The sequence below is a fragment of the Leuciscus leuciscus genome (assembly GCF_965113295.1).
Source record: "Leuciscus leuciscus genome assembly, chromosome: 2".
Classification (NCBI taxonomy): domain Eukaryota; kingdom Metazoa; phylum Chordata; class Actinopteri; order Cypriniformes; family Leuciscidae; genus Leuciscus; species Leuciscus leuciscus.
In genome coordinates this window covers 42167832-42190107 of record NC_138726.1, presented here as the reverse complement: position 1 = coordinate 42190107, position 22276 = coordinate 42167832, and the positions used below count along the sequence as shown (strand labels likewise).

The window sequence follows — 22276 nt, the reverse complement described above, 5'->3', positions numbered from 1 at the left end:
TATTTGTGACCATTATTTGTTATTACAAATAAATGTCATTACACAAAAAGGATTCATGAATATGCACAACCAACATCTGTGATAGTAATGGTGAATCAATGTGACTGAAAACTGGAAAAGAAAATGTAAGTATGTCACAGGTAGTCAAACATGCCCTTATTATTATGACTTATTTTTAAGTGTTTTCATTGTTATAAAGACATGAATAAACATTGAATACAATTTTTGGTAGTCAACGGTATTAAAAACGAAAAACTTGTATACATAGATCGTTTTTTGGACATGATAATTCCAGAGGAACCTGTTCCACAGCTGACCTGAGGGGCAGTAACGACCCAAAAGCGTCTCTGACTGAATCCGCACGAAGAAGAGCAAAGGAAAAGAAAACAAAAGTCCCCCTGTGTTTATTTCCCTCATGGTCTTGTCATGTCACCTAAAAAACGACAGAATGATTCCGAAACGGGTAAAAAGAATAAGAAAGAGAAACGAGGTGAACTGGCGGTAATTAACTCGGATATGAGGGATCAAGCTGTCCAGAAATGCATGACAGACTCATGGCAGAGGAAAGAGAGCTACTCTAATGGTATGCATGCCCACCCACGTGACACATTGAGCTTACATTACTTCAACAGTCATTTATATAGTTACTGTGAACAGAATCCATTTGCTTTTTAGAGGTAAAGCAAACTGGTTTGTCTATTTGTCATGTCTGTGAATCCCTCCTTTCTCTGGTCTCTGTCCAGGTAATATTCACCTGGATTGTGAGCCCTTCCCTCACTGTCAGATCACTCATTTCCTGCAGAATGAGAGCTTCGTGGAGAGTCTGCGGGCAGAGCTTCTGCAGCTGAATTTCAACAGCAAGTCAAATGACTTGTACAAGTTTCAACAGGTATCAGTCTGATTCATACTTATATTTTTTAAAGAAGCTGATGGTCAAGGACTGAAGTCTGTTTCTTCTGCAGTCAGATGATCTGAGAGAGAGAAAAGAACATCATGTCTCGCAAATAAGGTGCGTCAGAGTTCAAGTGGGCTTCTGTGTAAGAGTTTCTGTAAGAATTTTACTCATGTGTTGTTTGTTGGGATCTCAGGTCTGTGATTTTTGGGGAGTTTCGTGAGTGGTTGTCGGAGGTGCTGCAAGTGGATCTGGAGGCGACTGTTGATATGTCCTGTGCCAAGTACGAGCATACGGGTAAACCATCTAACAACTTCTCAACCAATCACTGGAGTGTAGACGTGGAGATGATGTGTGGTTTCTTGACGTCTCTCTCTCCCTGCTCTTTTTGTAGATGTTTTGCTGTGTCACGATGATGAGCTGGAGGGACGAAGAGTTGCATTTATCCTCTATCTTGTTCCTCCCTGGGACGTGAACGATGGAGGGAAACTGGACCTGTTCAGCACTGATGGTGTGTGATTAAAAAAAAGAAGCAAAAATAGTGTCATTTTACCCCCACACTGCATAAAAAATTATTTTCTTACTCAGTTTTTTGTCTTGTTTTCCAGTAGAAATATCTAAAGATTCTTAAATCAAGACATAATTCCTTGAGATGAAAAGTTTCTTAAAAAATTTGATCAAACTTATCAAAATTAGGTGAGTTTATGCTTAAAACGAGAAGAAAAAAACTGTCAGTGAGGTAAGAAAAATAATCTTGGTTTCCCGCCGAATTAAGTTATTTTTCTGACCCCACTTTTTAAGCATAAACTCACTTAATTTTGATCTTCAGAAAATAGTCATTTTGCTTCTCAAGTAAATGGATCTTGATTTAATTTTTTGATATTTGTAATACTGAGTAAGAATGATTTGCAGTAAAAAAAAAATTTATTATTCAGCTTAAAATATTGCATAATCTTGCATGGGGACAATGTCAATTTAGTAAATTTTTTGTTTGTTTACTAATTATTATTGTGTATATTTCACAGAACACTGTCAGCCAGTGACTGTTGTCAAGTCTCTGCTTCCTTGCTGGAACTCTCTGGTGTTTTTTGAAGTGTCCCCCATCTCCTTCCATCAGGTAAGCAGAACCATGTTAATTTAGTTTTTTTGTTATACTATTATAGTATTTATTAATATTTTGATTGAATGTCTTCATTAATGATTTACATAAATGATTTTTTAATGAAATGATCTGCAAGCTTAGGTGGCAGAGGTTCTTTCTGAGGAGAAGTGCCGTTTATCTCTGAGTGGATGGTTTCATGGCCCTTCCCTTCCAAGGCCCTCACGCTACATTGAACCCCCAGTTCCCCGTCATACTCATATCCCCAGAGATGTAAGTCAAGTTAGCGTGACAGTGTTTTTGTTGTGTGACATGGCCAAATGACCAAGACTCACTCACTCAACTTATATATCCTCTGTCTGAAGCACATTGTGTTTATGTGTTATAGGAGAGTTTGCTATTTGAGTGGGTGAATGAGATGTACCTGGATCCACGCTATCAGGCTCGGGTACAGCAGGAATTCGAAGATAATTCAGAGATTTGCTTGCCTAGTTTCTTACAGGTTAGTCATCATCATCATCATCATAATTATTAATTACACAAAAATGTTCAGTTATATTCAATGAACAGTAGTACACATACAAATGTACATCAGTCAATGGCTATGCACTGGTACATGGTTAGGAATTGTGTGTTTGTGTATGTATATATATACACTTTTAAATAAACTGTGACAGAAGAGGCTTTTATAAGACCCTTTTTGTCTGTGCTGTTGTGGAGGTCTATGTATAATTGATGGAAATGAGAAATTCCTGTAGATGTGAATTTTAGTGACATCCCACTAGAGGCATGTAGGCAAGTAAGTTTTAAATAATTAAGTGTTTAAGTTATTTATTTATAATTTTGCACATGTAAGAGTCACATTTGCAGACACTGCATGGAAGAATATTCTTATATTGTGCCATATGGACAATACCAATAGAGATGGATCTAAATTACAATGAAAATGCTACTATTTTTCATATCCGTTAATGGTAACACTTCACAATTCGAGTTCAAGTTGTTAACATTAGCATTTTTAAATTTAAGTTAATGTTAATTTTTTTTTTTTTTTTTTTTTTTGTCAACATGAAATGGAAATTCATCTATTTTCTAAATGCATGTTATTGGTCTTACGGTGAGTTATTCATCCATACATCCGTTTAAAAAAAAAAAAAAAATTTGACCTCATTCCACGTATATGCCGAGGTTTGGTTTCCATTATTTAGTCCAAAAATAAATGCGCCTCTTTCTTACGACCGACCGCAAGCTTGCATTTAGAGCTGCCTCCGTCCAATCAACAACCAATGGATTGAACCAAGCCCTTCATTTTCCCCCCCTATAATTTTTCACTCTGATGTACGTCACAATACAGAGGATCTGCCTCTACTTCTGTTACATTGCAACTTTAACATTTATTTATATAAATTATACAAGTATGAACATGAATCTAGATTAGTAAATGTTGTTGTTTATTGTTAGTTTAAGACACTAAAGGCATCAACTAATGCAAGCAAATTGAATCTTATAGTAAACTCTGTTCATATTAATGAATATCGGTCTTTATCGGAAACTGTTACATATTTCCACACACTTGCATGTATCTATAATGCTAATATCCTGAATTCAGGAGGAGAAACTGAGGCAGGTGCGCAGTGCATTGCAGTCATCTGAAATCCGGTGGGAGAGGAGGGGACGGCCCAATAAGAGGTGAGATCCAACCCACCCGTCTTTTGTGTGATAATATTTCAACTATTAATTTCTTCCTGTCTCTGCATGTTTTATTTTCTGGTGGTAAGTGTCATGTGATTTGTTTATATGCCTGTATACTAATGACTGTCACTGTGTTTAGGTGTTATGGCTGTGCTGTTATGCAGAGCTTCCCAACTTGTGTACAGGAGTGCTGGGAACTCCTCTCCTCTGAGCCGTTCTTCATCCTCTTATCCAACCTGACCGGCCTCAGTCTACACTATCTGTGCATCAATGAGGATGAGAGTGAAGATGGAAAGAGCGAGACAGAAAACAGAGATGGAGATGAAAATACACAAGCAGGGGGTTCCAGTGCTGATGCCGATTCTTCGTCAGCTGAGAAGAAAGACAAAGGTGATCAGCGTGTGCATGTGTTGTTTCTGCAAAGATCAATTTTTACATCTACAGTGATTTACATGTGTTGTATTCATGCAGGACCGCCTACTTGTGTAGGAGAACTGCGTCGCTGGGCACATGGGGACTATACATTGTTACATGACTGTGTCAAAAGAGAGTATGCATTGGATCTGCAGCTTCACTTGGGCTGTGCAGGTACGTAATCTTGACATGTATGTGCGTCTTTACTATTAGTGTCTTCAGTATGATTCAGTTGTGATTGAGATCAGAATTGTATTAAAAAGACTGAAGTAAAAAAAGCATGAGTCAGAAATCAGTCTGTTTTTTCAGGGTGGAAGTCGGAGTTTGGGGGATTTACATCCTATATTGCACATGGTGAAGATGAGGAGGTAAGTGTCAGTTTGTTTTCATTTGAGCAATTTGTTGTTATAATTTATGTAGATCCAGCAGGACTTGTGCAGATGATTTATTCTGTTGACACTGATTTTTCTTTAGCTCCTCACAGTGTATCCTGAAGATAACTCCCTCGCTCTGGTATACAGAGACAAAGACACCCTCAAGTTCATCAAGCATATCAATAATAACAGCTCCAGCCACCTTTCTTCCCAGAATACCACAGCTTTCTATGACTTCTCTTTTAACTACTATGAATGATGAGAGAAAATGTTTGACTGGCTGACTGATTGAATATGAGTTGTGAAAGCAAAGTGCATTGGCTATACATTTCAGATCAATTTGAGTTCAATATACACAGATATGAATTTGGTATTCAAGAGGCACATTCATTTTTGAATGTGCAAGTATTTCAATCCCAACTACAAAAATTCTGTTACATTTGATGCTCAAAATGAAATGTAATTATTTAGTTGTTGAAAGAGCAACTGTGCTTTAATGTCAATAAATGTTTAATAAAAAAACATTTGAATTATGACATTTGTGTTCATTTGATTGTGCCCATTTTGTTATACTATAACGAGCAAGTTCCAAAAGTCTAAAACATTAGTTTCCTTTTTCATTCTTTTCCAATTTAGAGATAGTTTACCAAAAAGAAAACTCACTCTCATTCCTCATGTATGCCTTACTCTCTTCTGTGGAACATATTTTGAGAAATGTCTCATTGTTTTTTTGTCCATACAAGTGAAGTCAACGGGCTTCAATGTCAAAATATCTTCTTTTGTGTGTACAAGTTTGGAATGACATGAGGGTGAATAAATGATGACAGAATTATAATATTTTTGGGTGTAATACCCTTTTAAGGCAAGGCAAGTTTATTTATATAACACATTTCCTACACAATGGTAATTCAAAGTGCTTTACATAGAATAAATTAAAATAATCAAAAGAAATAAGAATAATTAAAACAGTTTAGAATAAAAAATAAAATACAGTACAAACAGTCGGATGAACAGTGGCTGAGTGCTCATTCAGTAAATGCACAGCTAAACGTGTTTTGAGTCTGGATTTGAATGTGACTACAGTAGGAGCACATCTGATCTCTTCTGGAAGCTCAGGCATAGTAGCTAAAAGCAGACTCCTTGCTTTGAGTGAACCCTTGGTATTTCTAGCTGATATGATCCTAATGATCTGAGTGATCTGTTGGGTTTATATTCAGTGAGCATATCTGCAATGTATTGAGGTCCTAGGCCATTGAATGATTTATATACCAGTAATAATACTTTAAAATCAATCCTAAATCTAACTGGGAGCCAGTGTAAAGACCTGAGGACTGTTGTGATATTTTCATATTTCCTGGTTCTGCTCAGAATCCTGGCGGCAGCGTTCTGTATGAGCTGCAACTGTCTTATGGTCTTTTTGGGAAGGCCAGTGAGGAGTCCATTACAATAATCCACCCTGCTGGTGATGAAAGCATGAACAAGTTTTTGTAAGTCTTGACTGGAAACAAAGCATCTAATTCTTGAAATATTTTTCAGGTGATAGTTTGCTGATTTAGTTATTGCTTTGACATGACTACTGAAACTAAGGTCTGACTCACACCAAGATTCCTGACTTGATGTTTAGTTGTTTGACCCCTAGAGTGAAGGTCTGCGTTCACCTTGAGAACTTCATCTTTGTTTCCAAACGCAATGACTTCAGTTTTGTCTTTGTTTAACTGAAGAAAGTTTTGACACATCCAACTGTTGACTTCATCAATGCATCGGCACAGGGAGTCAATGGGGCTGTAATCGTTAGGCGATAGGGCTAAGTAGATCTGTGTGTCATCCGCATAGCTGTGGTAAGCAATTGTTCTTTTTTTTATTATTTTAATACAAACAATTTCATAAGTTATATTTGAGTGCAGTTTAATTGAAAAATGCACATGATTTCAGTTTGGAATGAGTAAATGATGACAGAATTATTATATTATTGGTATTATACTTTTGACAAAAGAACCTTGTAAAAATCATACACAAGCCAGTAGAGTACATAGTGCTTAGTGTGTGAATTACATTATCTAATCATATGCAAAGAGTGCTTGAGAGCATTACTTTAGTTTTGTACAGGTCCAGGGGTGAGGCTCTTTGTGTGTTTTGAGTGTGTATCTGTAGAGATTTGGACAGTTTGTGATGAATGCTGTGATCACTTCTTGTGAGACCACACAATAACAGTGAACCTCTTGGAGCTTGATGCATTGCTTTGCTAAAGCTATCAACACATAGTTTAGTTCAGAAGACGCAGTCGTCTGCAGCTCCAGAAACTCTAGCGTGGTTGCGTAGCTCTGCCCGACTATCCGAACCTCATTCAACAGCAATGTCCAAGTAAGCAGCCGAAGACACCGAACAGGGATGCTGGGCTGCAGTACCCCTGGGACGTGCAATTCGGGTAGGGTGTGGTCCAGCTCAAGTTCCACCCAGAGACGTGGATGTCTCAGTTTTAATTCTAACCATATCTGGTCACAGAGAGGCAAGGTGTATTTGAGTGAGCGTTCGCAACGGAGCTCTAGTTTCTTTAATGCTGGTCGTTCTGGCAACATGAGATCTTTAAAGACGTCTTGTGATAGACTAGCCTGAAAAACTCCAAGAATATTGAGTGACCGGCAGGACTTCAGCACTTGCCTTAGGGTCTCCGCGTTGACGCCACACACCAGAGAATGATTGTTGACATAAAGACTTCGCAGAGCAGGGCAAAGCATGGCAACGCTCCTGACGAAGGAGTCGCTGAGGGTGAAGGGCACACCCTTTAGGTCAAGCAGGGTTAGGGACGACCCATTCGTCAGTATGTCCACTAAGCCTTGCTGCAGGTCCTGACCAGCATAAAAGAGGGGTGTGTTCCCCACACAACAGATGGAAAGTCCTTGCAGCCGCCCATCACCCCTGGCAATCGCCTGCCGCAGCACCCACAGTGCTGTTTTGCGATTGGCTGGATCGGTCAGACTCATTATCAGTTTCAAATTTCTGACCAGTGACAGAAGAGCAGAATATCTTTCAGGGACACTGGTTCCTGATTCACACCTAAGACAGAGATAAAATATGTAAAACAAAGCACAGCAAGTATTATCTCTTAATGCCGTTTATTTTTTTTGTTATTATTACAGTAAGTTTGTGTTGTTGCAGTTGTTGCGAAATTCTATGACAATATAATCGTGTATGGCACAAAGTCTTCACTAATGACATAATATGCTTTTATCAGCATATAACCTTTGGTCAAATATGAGGGCACGGAGAATAATAATCATTTAAAAATTCACACACAAAAAAAATTAAAATCACAAGAGATCTCGATTCTCTTTAATCACTAAATTGTTTCTCCTCGACAGCAAAGGAGATTATTATGAGAAATTTAGACTTTTACTTAAGTCACCTGCTTCTCAGATGTTCTCACACCTCAGAAATCTCACATTAGTTTCCCAACAATTTCAGAGGATCTCAACACTGTGCTCTCATTTGCCAAGATATCAGTCTACAACCAAAAGTAAGAAATTTATATAAATTCAAACATTTCTCATCAAATTAGATTTATAATTTAGGGTTGTCTTTCTAGTTATAAAGTCAACTCTGTATGTATTATTATTTCTCCTGATAACTCTTAGGAGAAACATGAGACAAAGTTGATACTTGCAATATAATTAAGATCTCCACTACGTTTCTCAATATACAAAAGTGCAACATCTTGGTAATAAAATGTTTCTCTAGGAGGGTTTTGCTTGTATCTCATGGATTCTTACCTGACTTCAGTATCTTTCCATGAGCTTGGATGTGTCATGATATTAGACCAAGCCTTACAAACAGTAAATGCGTTGCATTTGTCCTGTAAAGGCAGGAAAGAAAAAATATGTGCAAGGATCTCTTCTGGCAGATCCATTCCCAATAGAGCCCAGTCAGCCGCCAGTTAAAATACGCTTACAAAAAGGTTATCTGATACCATAACAAAAAACACCTCAGATGATTTTGCTGTCTGCATGCATGTCTGTCAGACTGCAAAAAAAGAGAAACGTTCCCAAACTTCTGTACTTCCTCCTGCGTCACGAGTTCCGTTGTTAAACACGGCGGTGGACACAGATTTTGAGCTTTTAGCCAATCACCATAGAATGTGCGAGACATTTAGCCAATCAGATCCTTGCAAATTTTAGTGGGTGTGTCTTAGCGGCCAAGATAGTGCATCGACACCTCGAAAGTTCCTTCGTGTATGTTTACAGGCCTGTTTAGACTTCCTTACCATTCAGACAAAGTTCACCAAATCGTTGTGTAAGTAACATGTAATGTATGTAACAAAGCGCAGGTTTTATATTCGCTATTATGTGAAGTGGAGGTAACGTTAAGCAGGGTTGTGTTATGTTAAACTTTTGTTCACGTGAACAGTAAAATGTATAAAAAATAAAAGCCACGAGACGTGCGAGCGAGCTTTTGTATAGGTTTTATCCACTGACCTCTCAAAAATGTTATTTTTTTTTAAATGAATAATTAAAAGTTTGTTGTAATGTGACGCATCACATTACCTGTAAACATGTGCATCGCATTTCTGTAGCAATCACTAACGTCTGACCCCATTTATTTAACAGTATCGACCATCAAGCTCGCAACCTTTTAAGGAAGTGGTTACATGCTGGAAACACAAAATAATGTTTTTCTTTGTGTGCTAGTCTAATTAGATCTGCAAGGAATTCTGCTTTGTTTTCACAATTTCTTTCTTTGTGTGTTTTTACAAACTGATTTGTTTGTTCACATTCACAGGACTTGAGACAAGAGATTGATCAGAAGATGGACAGTATAGACACTAAGGTACATTGTGTTTAATTTTGTGTCTGTCCAGTTGTTGTTGTTGTTGTTGTATGTGAATTAACAATGTGTGTGAATGATTTCATCTTCATCTGCAGAGGTTAAATGACAGCAACACCAATGATCGTGAATTTTCAGGGTGTGCTGTACTCTTCCTGGGGTGTAGCAGTCCAGAACACAACCTTCTATCGCTTTACAAAAACGAACAAGGGAAATTCGGTGTGTTCAAGGTTATTAAACTCACCCTTACAGGTAAGAGTTGATAGTAGTGGCCACCAAGTGCATATCAAGTTAATCAAATTATACCGGAATTAAAAGAGTATGGCGTTTTGTGTATACAGTAGATTTAACAATGTATTTGGGTTGCAAATGATACAATTCTAATTGTTTTTTATCCAGATTCTGTTGGTGGACTGGAGGGGTACGAAATCCTAAAACTGCACGATGCTGATCCCTTCCTTGGGGTGGAACTTAAATTCATGTCCGTGCCTCCCTGTCAGCGGTTCTTGGAGAGCTATGCATGTGGTTCACTCGCTCAGTTTCTGTCCCAGCATGCCTCACGTCTTCTTACTCTTCTTGATGGGGTTGTCATGGAAACACAGCTCAAGGCAGGAATACATACACTGGACCAAAACCTTCAAGACCTAGAGATCTGTCTGGATCACATACGCCAGTCGCAGGTACGTGTGTATGTTTATGGTGATCTGATCGCCAGACTAGCTTAGTACCGGTCTTTACTTTTACGAGCAGCTAATTGCATGAAACTTGCATGTGCACCTTCCATTCTGCGTCAAATATTCACAATATGAAAATGCACTTTATTCTTCAATGCAAACACGGACAGTCTCACTGATGGGGCTTTATGAGCCTCTGATATTGCTATAATTCACAACTTCAATAAGGACAGCACTTAAGAAATATTAATTGAGCTATTGGCCTCTAATATTGCTATAATTCACTGCTTCAATAATGACAGCACATAAGAAATGTTAATTGAGCATGTTCTTGACATTTTCAGCTCTGAGAAGAAACTACAGGTTCATAGATCGAAGATAAGTTGATTTGGTCATATAAGCATGTTTCAAACCACTGCCTCCATGTCACGTTTTCTATACTAAATAACATGTGAATGTTAAAATGTATGTACTGTTCTTAAACCAGTTTACTATTGTTGTGTGGTAAATGTGGTGTTGGAAACAACTGTGTAGTGTCAGCAAGTTAAACAATTTAAATTGTTACAAGTAACAGTATTGTAATCTTATGTTTCAATGACAGTGAAAACAACTAAAAAGCTTCATTTTGGTGCAGTGATTCTCAGCTGGACATTTCAACTGGAGATTCAACATAAAACCAGATTGACATGCAATCAAACACTGAAATGTATTCTTAACATGAATACAACAAAAATATAGGTTGAAATGAATAGAAAAAATGTGTTAGTTTTATAGTTGTTAAAAAAAAAGTTAGTCAAATAGTTGCCTTCTAAATTGATGGTTAAATGTTCTTCACTGCAGTGTTTTTGAGGATAAGCGGATGTCTCAGAACTGTCAAGCTTAATTTGTGCTGTATAGTTTAATTGGATTCACTTGCTGGACTTGATGTCAACAACAAAAGGCATGGGAAGCATTTTCTCCTTTTTAAATGTCGATAAGCACATTTATTTTTCTATGCTGTCAATCTATCTACAATTATGTGGTTGCATTTTTATCATTTGCATTTAGCCTGTTTTTTCTCCTGGCTACAACCCTGTCAGAACAAAACTATGATTGTGAAGCTCTTTGATTTTATTTTTTCAGGCTCACCTGCAAGTAAACATTTGGCTAATTATTCACAAGGGTTTTGTCAAACCTTTTCATTCCCTATTTTACATTTCACTAATGTAAAATCAGAAATGCTTGTTGCCAGACTGAGATTTCAGAGTTTGTTGCTGAAAAAACAAACAAATGAGACTAAGATAAAACACACCACTGAAGTGAGTTCAGTTTGACTTTTGACAAAGTGACTTCTCATGAGCCATCTTATGCCCAAACTAGTCAGGTCTAACATCAGGGGTATAAGCAAAAGGCCTCTGACTACTTGTATTGTCAAGTCACCTTTATTTATACAGCACATACAGTTTGTTTTCAAAGCAGCGTTACAGTGTTAAACAGGTAAATAATGACAGAATTCAGTTCTGCTGTAAAGCAGCTCTAGAAAGACAATAGTACCATTGTTCAGTGTTGATTCAGTTCAATAAATGTGTAAAGTTCATCACTTATGGAATGAGTTCAGTTCCTCTATAAATATATGTCATCATCCAGCTCAGTCCAGTTATCATCCGATAGTGTCAGTGCAGTCAAATCAATAATATTGCAGAATATTACATGTATTGCTCTATAAAGCCGTCCTTCTCTGTCCTGATATCATCATGGACTTTGTGTCTGCAAACATCTTTTTTCTTCAGCAGAAGTATGGTGGTATCTCAACCAGTCTGAAGTATCAGTCTTGCTCTGATGAAAACAGTGAGAGAATATCTCTTTATTGTAAAGCCCCCAGTGGAATTAAGTTAAATTGAACTAAACAGCTGCTGGGGGAGCCTTACCTTCTATGGATGTAAAACATAATGGTTCAAAAATGTTTTTGAATACTGTGCTTTTAGTTGAATTGACAGATGATGTTTTGTAGCCTGTGCGTTTGCGAGATGATGAGGTCACACAGTTGGAGCAGCAGCTGCAGAACAGCTACGGTCCTCCCAGTCAACCAACGCAGGAGCTGCCCAGGAACTGCTTTCTGTTTCAGAAAAGAGTTTTTGGTGAGTTTTAAGTATTTAAATGTATGTGATGATGCATTACTGAGTGTATAGCTTTTGTTTAAAATTTTACATTTGTATTTCTATGATCACAGTTTAGTTTTCATGTTCAAATATTTTTAAATAATATTGGTTTCTCCTCCATCTCTATCTTAGATGATAGGCCTTTGACTTCAGCAGACCAGCAACGGTTTGCTGCTCATGTGGGACGGGATTGGAAACGAGTGGGACGGGCTTTACAAAAGAACTGCCGTGCCTTAAAAGGCCCTGCTATCGACAATCTGGCCTATGAGTACGAGAGGGAAGGGCTTTATGAACAGGCCTATCAACTGCTTGGACGTTTCATTCAGTCAGAGGGCAGGAGTGCCAAACTGAGCCGTCTTATCAGTGCACTAGAGGAGACCAAATTGACCAGCATGGCAGAGATCATGTTGGGCATTCAGCCACGAGATTGAGACTGTAAGAGAATGAATGAATGAATGAATGAATGCATGAATGGTGTGTGTGTTGTTTTTGTACGTGTGACTTTTACCAAGACATATAGCTACATTTGAAGAGTGTGCACTCTCATTTTTGTGATTTTTTTTTTTTTTTTTCATGACCTTATAATTTCTGTCTCCTACTTGAAATTGTTTCACAATCACCTGTCATCTGCTCAAAATGAAATGCATTTTAAATAAAGGGGTTTTCATGCATATTTCATGCATGTTTCCAGATTTGTCCTCCACACTGTCCTGTCTCCATCTTTATCTTAGAGTCATTATGTGCATAAGAGCAACAAACGGAAGATGCTAAAAACAGCATCACTTTAACTTCAAGAACTTTGAATTGCCCTCAGCATTGAAGGGAGCAGTGTTATTGTTAGAAGGCACTTAGTATAGCAGGACCGTTGCTACAGCAGAGCTAATATGGATTGACTTTTTATCGGTACAATACATGAAATAAGGCATACATTAAAGACAACTGGAAACGCAGAGCTTGAAACCACTTTAAAAATTAAATTCTGAGGACCAAATTCCTATTATGCATATTAAGGATATTACTGAACTATAGATGACTTTCATAATAATGTTTCTAAATCAACTGCTTTCTAGTCCAAAGGCATGCTTAATCTGATTATAAAACTGGTCCTCTGAGTATAGGTCAACTATATTGATCTCATTTTTTAAAAAGACTATGAAGGATAAATATGAGATGAGGCATTATTAAAGAACCCTTGTGGAATGTATATTGCTTTTAGAAATTAAATCCTGAAATCAATATTCTGCAGTTCTATAAATAAACACCAACCTTACAATAGGGTGTTACTACTTAGTATTTTGCTGATAAGATTGAGGATTTCCGGTTGTTGTTTTTTTGTTCGTTTTTTTTTTTATCCTGAAGAAAAAGGTGTAGGTGTAATGAAGTTGTGTCCTTAGTCAAATAATCAGTTGGGCAAAAATGAAAAAAGTCAACATCTGGATCTGATTGTGTTCTAATACGATATGAGATGCCATTATTCTTAGAAATTAATTTTAGCTTAATGGTATCTATTGAGGGCGTTCAGATTAATGAAATGGATGAGGCCTTTCTCCATTAAAGCATTATGCAGACCTGCCATTAAAGTATTACATGGTTAAGAGATCATATTCATTTTAGTTATGGGGATTTAGAAGCTCCTAGTCGTTTTCTAGAGTGAAATCTAACATTTTCATTTACGAAAAACCTGGTGATTAAATACCAGAGAAAATGTTACTCAGCTGTTCCGTTGTTACATGCCTGGTCGCGTTTTGTTAACTGTTTTATTTAGGATTTCATTTTGCAAAAATGTAGAGATTTGCTTAGTTTATTTCACTCAAAATATAAACGATACTCACATATGATTATGCAATGATATTTCAACATACTTGTGACGTTACAGCTTATGGAGGAGGGTCTGTGATTTTGTCTCCACCCTGGTAATAAAGATAAAAGCATGTTAAGCAGGCTATGTGGCTCAATATTGCTCTCATCTTAGTAAAGTAATCCATCAGAGTGACCTGTGTGTGTGTCACTGGTGTGTTCAGAAAGTGAACAGTCCTTTGCAGTTAGGTCTGGGCTTGGCATGAAATCAAAACTAAAGTTATGTATTCCATTCTCCCCTCCCCATGGGCACATTTCAAAGAAACAGTCAGATATTCATCTTTACCTAGAGGTCTATGCATTTTTCTGTTATGTGAATTTTCCAAATAAATTTTCTGAATATTAAAATGCATTTTATGTTCTTCAGTGCAAATAGTGACAGTCTCCCCAAACAAACCCACATAATACAGTTTCTAAGTGTGAAATGATTATGTATGTGCATGCATTTATTTTAAAGTCATGAGAGAGGATATCCTAAGATTTCCAGAGATTTGCACTACTAGTAGATATTAAAAACTCACTCTGAGTGATCTCATCTTTCAATGCATTTTGCCCATATAACAGTTGCTGAACCACAAACTCTTAAAGTATTATTATGTGTTGAAATCCAACATCAGAACATCTGGCTCATATACCAGGGGTTAGGTATTAGAGAAATCCACAGGAATCTTTTAGAGCTGTAAGACTATGAGTGTGTGGGGAGGATTGGGTTGGGGATGAACATTTTTATTATATATTTGAATATCTGTGTTCCATTGTTGTGGATGCTTTTATATAAATAAAACTGGTAGAACCCATGCAATACCAAGGTTATGGGTTTGGATCCTAGGGAAAATGTATACTTTTAAAATGTTTATCTTGAATGCACTTTAAGTTGTTTAAAGCATCTTCCAAATGTGAATGTAATTAAATGCATCACTGCACAAATAAGAGTTATTGAATGACTGATCAAACGGGTGAGGCATTAGAGAAGATCACAGGAATCTTGAAGATAATGCAGTTCTGCACGAATAGTTTTTTTGTGATATAGACATTTTTGAATTACCCAATTTGAAAAAATTACCCAATTTGTTCGATTAATTCTGCTAAATGAAGAAAGTTTAGAACGAATGTAAACTGCATTTAGTTTTTGCATTTTTCAGAGTCCAAGTGATGCACAGACTAAAAGTGAGTGGACAAGCAACCCAGAAACCCAGCTCAAAGCCAGTCAGATTAAAGGACTGGACCTTTTCCCAATCTTAATAGACTGGGAAAAGAACATGATTGTTTTATTAACTATTTTAAATTAAAAGTAATACTAATTGTATTAAATAAATTATTGAATAAATTAAGCCCCTAATATAAGAAACACTTCATGAAATTATAGACAACAAAGCTATTGAAATATGTGTAAAAAAAAATTGATTTCGAGATTTTTATTTTTAATAAAATACAAAATATTAGAAACATCCAAACATGGCACCCATATTACCATACTGAAACAGCCACGCTGTGGAGGAAGGCTCTGCACAATGCACAATACATAAATAGGCCTTCCTGGCTGCTGTAATACCACAAAACATAAAAAGATGAGTAAAATGAATGTGCAAAAACGTGGGAAATATCCAATATGTCTACAAATATATCATGCATGCAAGCTCAGTGCTTTTTATTTCGACTGCCACAAAACAGATGTGGCCGAGCCCTGCTCGTCCTGTGACGTCAGCGCGATGAGAGGGGTTTGCCCCTCGCGCATTAGGAGGGAACTACAGGATGAGACGAGCTCGTGCAGGCTGTCACTGCCGCCGCCCAATAGACACCCTCGATCCGGAGCGCGAGCAGGACGACCTCCTCCCAACCAAGAGGCCGGAGTGTGAGCCTGTTCCTGACCTCAATTCGGCTTGGATGCTTTAGCAACATTCGGCAGACTGAGCAAGCGAGAAAGGAGAGAGTGTGGGACAGAGACGGATATTTAGGATTCAGCTCTCGCGCGTCCCGACTCCCGGTCTTGCAATGGGATGTACGTTAAGTGCCGAGGAGCGCGCGGCTCTGGACCGGAGCAGAGCGATCGAGAAAAACCTGAAGGAAGACGGATTAAGCGCAGCCAGAGAAGTCAAATTACTGCTGCTGGGTAAGTCGTGAGGTTTCAGTGGCCGATTTGCAATGAGTGCATTGAATAAGGATGCTGCAGGTAAGTGTGTGTGTGTGTGTGTGTGTGTGTGACAGCACTGACACAGCCTGTGTCTCCGCAGGCGGAGGGGAGTCGGGGAAGAGCACCATCGTCAAACAGATGAAGTAAGTGCGTTTTTTGTTTTGTTTTTTTTACATACTCTGTGATTTTGGGCCTTTTTTTTGGGCGGTTAAGGGTTGGTATCTGTTTGTCTCGCGCTGTTCATTGTGTGGTAGTGCTGAAACACAAGCTTACCCCCCCAAGAGACAACGCTGTGAGTGAGGGAGTGAGTGAGTGAGTGTTAGTCTCATGTGTGCAGTGAAGCTTGAGAGTGCGCGTGTGCCTTGTCGTTGTTTTTGCCGTCCTGGGCTCCAAAGATCCTTAATGTTTCACGTTTTTGTCGTTGCATTTTATCTGGGACCGGTTTTTGTGTGTTATTCCATGTTATGCATTAGGGCCTTGTGTTCATTTTGCCCTCTGTGTGTGCTTGAGAGAGAGAGGGAGAGAGAGAGAGAGAGTTTGTGTGTGTGAGGCATTAGAATCTTTCTCTGTATTAATCTTAATGGGTTGCTTTTAGTGCTTGATCCCTGCAGTCTCGTTTAGCGTTATCCGCCCATTAAACGGATTTACCGGGACTATGCCACCTAACCTTACATTTTCATAACTACAGATGCACATAAATATACAATCATTACTTATACAATCATTGCATTTTTCACCAAATGCATTGTTTTATTAAATACCTAGTTAAATAAAATACCATTTTACAGATGTCATGCACCAGCATCATTGCACAGTTTTTATTTCTAAGCACACACAACTAATTCTCAGAGCTTCAATATATTTTGAGGTTATAAATACACTAGTTACATTTTAACTTCTTTATTACAGTTATGCAGTTATTGCATAGTTACAGTTTAACTTGTGGTTTAAAATATTAAAGTGACCAACAACTTGTGCTACGCAACCTGTAGAAGCGCAAAACAGATTATTGCATAATCTCTAATCATACTAATTTTGCCACCACATATCCCAGTCATACAGATATATGCGCAGTATTGTGTCAGTTCTGTTGACCTGTCGTGTTTGTATGGTGCGTGTGTGTCTATAATGGCTTTTCTCTGTTGTGTGTTTGCGTCAGGATTATCCATGAAGATGGGTTCTCCGGAGATGATGTAAAGCAGTTTAAACCTGTGGTCTATAGCAACACCCTTCAGAGTCTCGCCGCCATCTTGAAAGCTATGGAAACTCTTGGTATAGAGTATGCAAACAAAGACAGAAATGTATGTATACACGCATGCAGCACACACTCTTGTGAACTGACTTTAGAACGACACAGAGATAATGGAGCGCAAGTGGTGTGATAGAAGAAGATTACCGTAAATATTCAGATGCAATAAATGTTTTATTGTTTGATCCTCAAACATTTTCAAAGCCAAAGTTGTTCAAACCTCTTTATTCTTAATAATATAATTGTATTGATACAACAATACAGGAAAACAGAACACAACAGTTAATGTACCTACTGTTAATGTACCTGTGCACGCTTGTTTTGATTTGCAGTGTTCTTTAATGTTTGCATTAGATTTTCCTGGTGATTGACCTCACCTTGTATTACCCAAACCCTCCTTCTTACATGATGCACTGAGTTACAGTGACACCTAGTGCATGAAATTAGAAAAAATCAATGTGCTTGCCAAAGTAGTGCACATTTAGTAGGTGTCCCTCTACACACTTATATGCATTAAACAGGATGTTTTTAACCTTTTGCATATGATTATAGGCAGATGCTAAGATGGTATTTGATGTGGTCAGTCGAATGGAAGACACAGAGCCATACTCAACAGAACTGCTGGCTGCCATGATACATCTTTGGACTGATGCTGGAACTCAAGCTTGCTTTGGCCGTTCTCGAGAGTATCAGCTTAATGACTCCGCCCAATAGTGAGTCCCTCTGTTATACACACACAAATGCAATGACATGGTGCAATGAGCATGTCACTGTCAGGTGTAATTTTCAACACCCTATATATCATAATACGTTATTTAAGAATGCACATGGACGCTCTGTGTTTCAGTTACCTAGACAGTTTGCAGCGCATTGGCTCTCCAGATTACCTCCCCACTGAACAGGATATTCTCCGAACCAGAGTCAAAACTACTGGCATCGTTGAGACAAATTTTTCCTTCAAGAACCTTAACTTTAGGTATCTATTAAGTTATGCATTTCTTGTGAATTACATGTATTATTTATTGTGAATTTAAAAATAAGATTTTAAGATTTTTCTGCACCTCCTAAAAAGCATGTTATAGCACCTTATCAAACGCATATCTGCATAATATTAGTAAATATATAGAGCTGAACCTCAGCTGGTTCATCAGTACATATATATATTGTCATATCACCCAGCCCTAAAACTGCTTAGTGTAAATTATAAGACATCATAAACCTGTTAATATGAGTTTCTGCAAAGCTGCATTGAAACAGTTTATTGTAAAAAAGTGCTATACAAATCTGACTTGACTCATTTATTTATTTATTTTTACATTTTAATTATAAAAATAAATACTGGGAATATTTTGTTGAATAAAAAATAGCACTCAGATGTTAAGTCTTTATAATTGTCCTCAAAGTCTATTTGTGAAAGTAACATAAGGAATTGGAAAATTAAGATTTCTTTTCATTCTCTTTTAGATGGGACTTTGGGACAAATCTTTGGTCGACCTATTTTGTTTCTTAACATGCATTATGAGTTTGGACTTGATTTGATAGTGTTTTGTGTGTGTGCACACATGCGTGTACATGGCTTCACATGTGTCCTGAAAGTGTGTGATGTTCCGTCCCCAGGCTGTTTGATGTGGGGGGACAGAGATCAGAGAGGAAAAAATGGATTCACTGCTTTGAGGATGTGACAGCCATTATCTTCTGTGTGGCACTGAGTGGTTACGACCAAATGCTCCATGAAGACGAGACCACGGTGAACTACTACACTCAGATTGTTTTAGACAGCTTGCATATTTAGACAGCTTGCATATTCACATTATGACATTTAATGGTAAATTAACTTTAAGCAATAAGTTTAGGTTCTCTAAAACAATCCCTTGACGGTCAACCTAAAATTGATTTGAATCACCAAATTACAGAGGAATCCTACTACTTTTACCGACCATATATACTGTATGTTTTATAAAAATATATATTTTTAATATAAATTGCATTGATTGATTTATTTATGCCAATTATTCAGTTCCAAAAATGCATATATGTTTGATTCAGTGTCTTCTCTCTCTTCTCTGCAGAACCGTATGCATGAGTCTCTTATGCTCTTTGACTCTATATGTAACAATAAGTTCTTTGTTGACACGTCCATCATCCTTTTCCTCAATAAGAAGGACCTTTTTGCAATAAAGATTGTAAAATCTCCCCTGAATATCTGCTTCCCAGAATACACAGGTACAACAACCATGCACAAATCTATACAAGAAATGTACAGATATGAAAAAGGCTCGAAAACTCTCATCATGTCTTTATCTTTCCGACAGGCCCAAATACATTCGAAGCCGCGGCTACGTATGTACAAGGTCAGTTTGAAAGCAAGAATCGCTCTCCTAATAAAGAGATCTACTGTCATCTAACCTGCGCTACAGACACAGGAAACATCCAAGTGGTCTTTGATGCTGTTACTGACATCATCATCGCCAATAACCTGCGTGGCTGTGGCCTCTACTGAGCTCCGACTCCACTTGTTGCCCTTCGAAATGGTAACAAGTGACTGAACTGACACCCCTGTGACATTGGCCAAGGCACTCCCTTATTTCATTTCACTCTGTCAATTTTTGTCTTTTGTTAAGAATATGTATCCCTTATTTTCTTTTGTAGTTTGTCAGTCCATTGCTGGAGTAAATAACGTATGGGTGTGCATGTATAGTGTAAAATGAGTGTTCGGCCGGGCATAGATGCTTTAAGCATGAGTGCATGTGTGTGAGTGTCAGTCACAACGAGTGAGAGTGTTTGTCAGGTGATAACACACAAAGGTTGTCTGCTGTGTAAGAGACTTCCAAGTGCTGACATGATCCTAAACTAAACCCTGAAAGGATCTGTGGCTCTTGTAGGCTTTTCTTAAGATCCAGAAATGTCTGTGACTGAGAGCAAGATATAAGGTGAATCATTTAGCAGAGCCGAATGTCATTTCAGAAACTGATTGTTGTCCAGGGGCAGCTCTTAAGCCAAAGTTGTTTGAGACCTGGCATCGCCCCTTATTGGGTCTCTGCTCACTGGCTTCAGGCTGTGACATAAAATGCCTTTCAGCGAATGAAGCCTCTTACAAAGTGTGATGTTGACAACATTCTCACTCAACATGAGCACAAATAGTTCAAAATCTGTTCATTTCTGTATAAATTATTCTGTAGTTTATTTATTTATATAATTATAAGCGCATGTATTTACATATTTTGTATCGCCCCACACTTTGTGCACCCTATCAATGTCGGGCTACGAATACAAACGAACTAGCTTGCAGACTTTAGATGGAGAACAGCGTAAATATTAAGACTGTAATTCAGACTCATATATAACTGAATTACTGAACGAATGAGCTATCGCTTCTTTTTATCTCTCTTCAACTGATGACGTAATAACGTGTGAGAGTGTGTACAGATGCGTGTGTGATGCATGCACACTCTTTATTCAACCATGACCTGTTACTTAACCCAGATTTCTTTTCCCGTTTTTCTCCGCTGTGGATGATTTTTTTTTTTGTTTGGTGCACTGAATGTTCTCCTTTACTCCCTTGGGGTAATACTGCACTGTACTGCTGGGTTTAGTCTTCTGACCGACCAATGAAATGTTTACATTAAAAAAGAAAACACTTTAGCACCAATTACTGGCTGTGCATTGATTTGTTTGTCCCTCCCTTGACGTGGTTAGTGTATTTTAACCTGCAGTTATCAATAATTATAATTACAGTACAGTAGTAACATAAATAGATCAAATAACATCAGTGTGAAAGAGAAGAATATTATAATATCTCAGCAAATACAGAACGCTCCCCTAAAGTTCACAATATGGGTCCCATTTAGTTACTTTTGGGAACCAAATAAGAACGTCCTGGGGACATTTTTTAGGCTCTTTTTGTAACCAAAACCAAGCTTCCCAGAACATTACCGGGAGGTTTATTTTAACCAAAAACGAACGTTCCCAAAACATTCTGGTAACCAAAATTGTTTGCTGGGATGCCTGGCTTTCTTTTAATATTTGTTTAATGCCCACATGACTACATAATGAGACCCAAGTTCATCCATCAGCGCGCTCACACTCTTCATATGACGTTCACACGTGATAGTGACGCACGAACGAGCGATTCCATTTCCAGACAGATTTTTCCAAGAAAGCATCATACGTTCGTTGAAATTAAGGTGGGAAAATGGACCCGTGTGACTGTTCTAAAAGTAAGTACATAATCCAAATATAAATATGTACTGTATTTAATCTAAGTAATTATAGCAAGAAATGCGGTGGCGCGCATGCATCTTCTGGAAATGTAAGCCTCTGTCTGTTGTAGATGGATCTTGTAACTGCGGGCAAAACTGCAAATGCACCAACTGCGCGTGCGCACATAGCAAGAAAAGTGAGTCGAATAACTAACGCTTTGGATAATTAAACATCACTTCACCCAGAGTTCTGCAGAATTAAATCAATTTTGCCCTTTTGGACCCGGTAGGTTGCGGAACTTGTCCATCTGAATGCAGTAATAAGGGCACGAAGGGCTGCGAGAGCGCGCGCAAGGACAAGGAGAAATCATGCGACACAAGCTGTTGCAAATGAAAGGCTGTGAAATGCGCTGTGACACTGTGCTCCTCTAACAATAAAAGCAATTCTATCGTGTACTCATGAATTTGTTATGATTATTTATGAGCTAAAATGATGTATTTTGAGTTGTTTCTTATCCACACAGGATGCACTCATGAACACTAAATACACAAGATGCAATCCTTAGAAAACGAATTAGAAAAAATCTCACAGTTCCTTTCTCTTGCATGGTGTTATGCTGCTTACCAACATTTGAATGCATATAAGGTGTGTGCTTTCTACGTTAGTAACCTAGACCAAGGGGGTTCATTTTGATGTCAAGGGCCTCCAAAAATGATGATCCCCTTGTGAGGGTCCCCA

At 38.0% G+C, this 22276-nt stretch overlaps 5 protein-coding genes across 5 annotated transcripts; 4 read left to right on the top strand and 1 right to left on the bottom strand.

Annotated features, from left to right (window-relative positions):
* The first annotated feature begins 355 nt into the window (after nucleotides 1–355).
* On the top strand, nucleotides 356–5459 carry ogfod1 (2-oxoglutarate and iron-dependent oxygenase domain containing 1). The gene is made up of 13 exons (XM_082160164.1): nucleotides 356–583; nucleotides 744–889; nucleotides 963–1009; nucleotides 1089–1189; nucleotides 1287–1403; nucleotides 1918–2009; nucleotides 2136–2264; nucleotides 2380–2493; nucleotides 3601–3680; nucleotides 3823–4073; nucleotides 4155–4271; nucleotides 4407–4465; nucleotides 4572–5459. Exons 1-13 carry the CDS (start codon nucleotides 427–429, stop codon nucleotides 4728–4730), a joined length of 1569 nt encoding a protein of 522 aa, XP_082016290.1. The 5' UTR covers nucleotides 356–426; the 3' UTR covers nucleotides 4731–5459.
* A 144-nt stretch (nucleotides 5460–5603) lies between these two features.
* Nucleotides 5604–8507, bottom strand: fbxl8 (F-box and leucine-rich repeat protein 8). The gene is made up of 2 exons (XM_082160261.1): nucleotides 8239–8507; nucleotides 5604–7525 (listed from the first exon to the last, which is right to left on the bottom strand). Exons 1-2 carry the CDS (start codon nucleotides 8373–8375, stop codon nucleotides 6559–6561), a joined length of 1104 nt encoding a protein of 367 aa, XP_082016387.1. The 5' UTR covers nucleotides 8376–8507; the 3' UTR covers nucleotides 5604–6558.
* A 130-nt stretch (nucleotides 8508–8637) lies between these two features.
* tradd (tnfrsf1a-associated via death domain) lies at nucleotides 8638–12804 on the top strand. The gene is made up of 6 exons (XM_082160268.1): nucleotides 8638–8758; nucleotides 9245–9292; nucleotides 9388–9541; nucleotides 9689–9969; nucleotides 11954–12080; nucleotides 12234–12804. Exons 2-6 carry the CDS (start codon nucleotides 9272–9274, stop codon nucleotides 12530–12532), a joined length of 882 nt encoding a protein of 293 aa, XP_082016394.1. The 5' UTR covers nucleotides 8638–8758; nucleotides 9245–9271; the 3' UTR covers nucleotides 12533–12804.
* Nucleotides 12805–15141: 2337 nt separating this feature from the next.
* gnao1b (guanine nucleotide binding protein (G protein), alpha activating activity polypeptide O, b) lies at nucleotides 15142–21004 on the top strand. Its single transcript, XM_082162293.1, has 8 exons — nucleotides 15142–16068; nucleotides 16190–16232; nucleotides 17249–17390; nucleotides 17891–18051; nucleotides 18186–18314; nucleotides 18956–19085; nucleotides 19408–19561; nucleotides 19651–21004. The coding sequence occupies exons 1-8, from the start codon at nucleotides 15951–15953 to the stop codon at nucleotides 19836–19838; spliced, it is 1065 nt and encodes a 354-aa protein (XP_082018419.1). The 5' UTR covers nucleotides 15142–15950; the 3' UTR covers nucleotides 19839–21004.
* A 408-nt stretch (nucleotides 21005–21412) lies between these two features.
* mtbl (metallothionein-B-like) lies at nucleotides 21413–21993 on the top strand. Its single transcript, XM_082150524.1, has 3 exons — nucleotides 21413–21555; nucleotides 21669–21734; nucleotides 21828–21993. Exons 1-3 carry the CDS (start codon nucleotides 21531–21533, stop codon nucleotides 21929–21931), a joined length of 195 nt encoding a protein of 64 aa, XP_082006650.1. The 5' UTR covers nucleotides 21413–21530; the 3' UTR covers nucleotides 21932–21993.
* The last annotated feature ends 283 nt before the right edge of the window (nucleotides 21994–22276 follow it).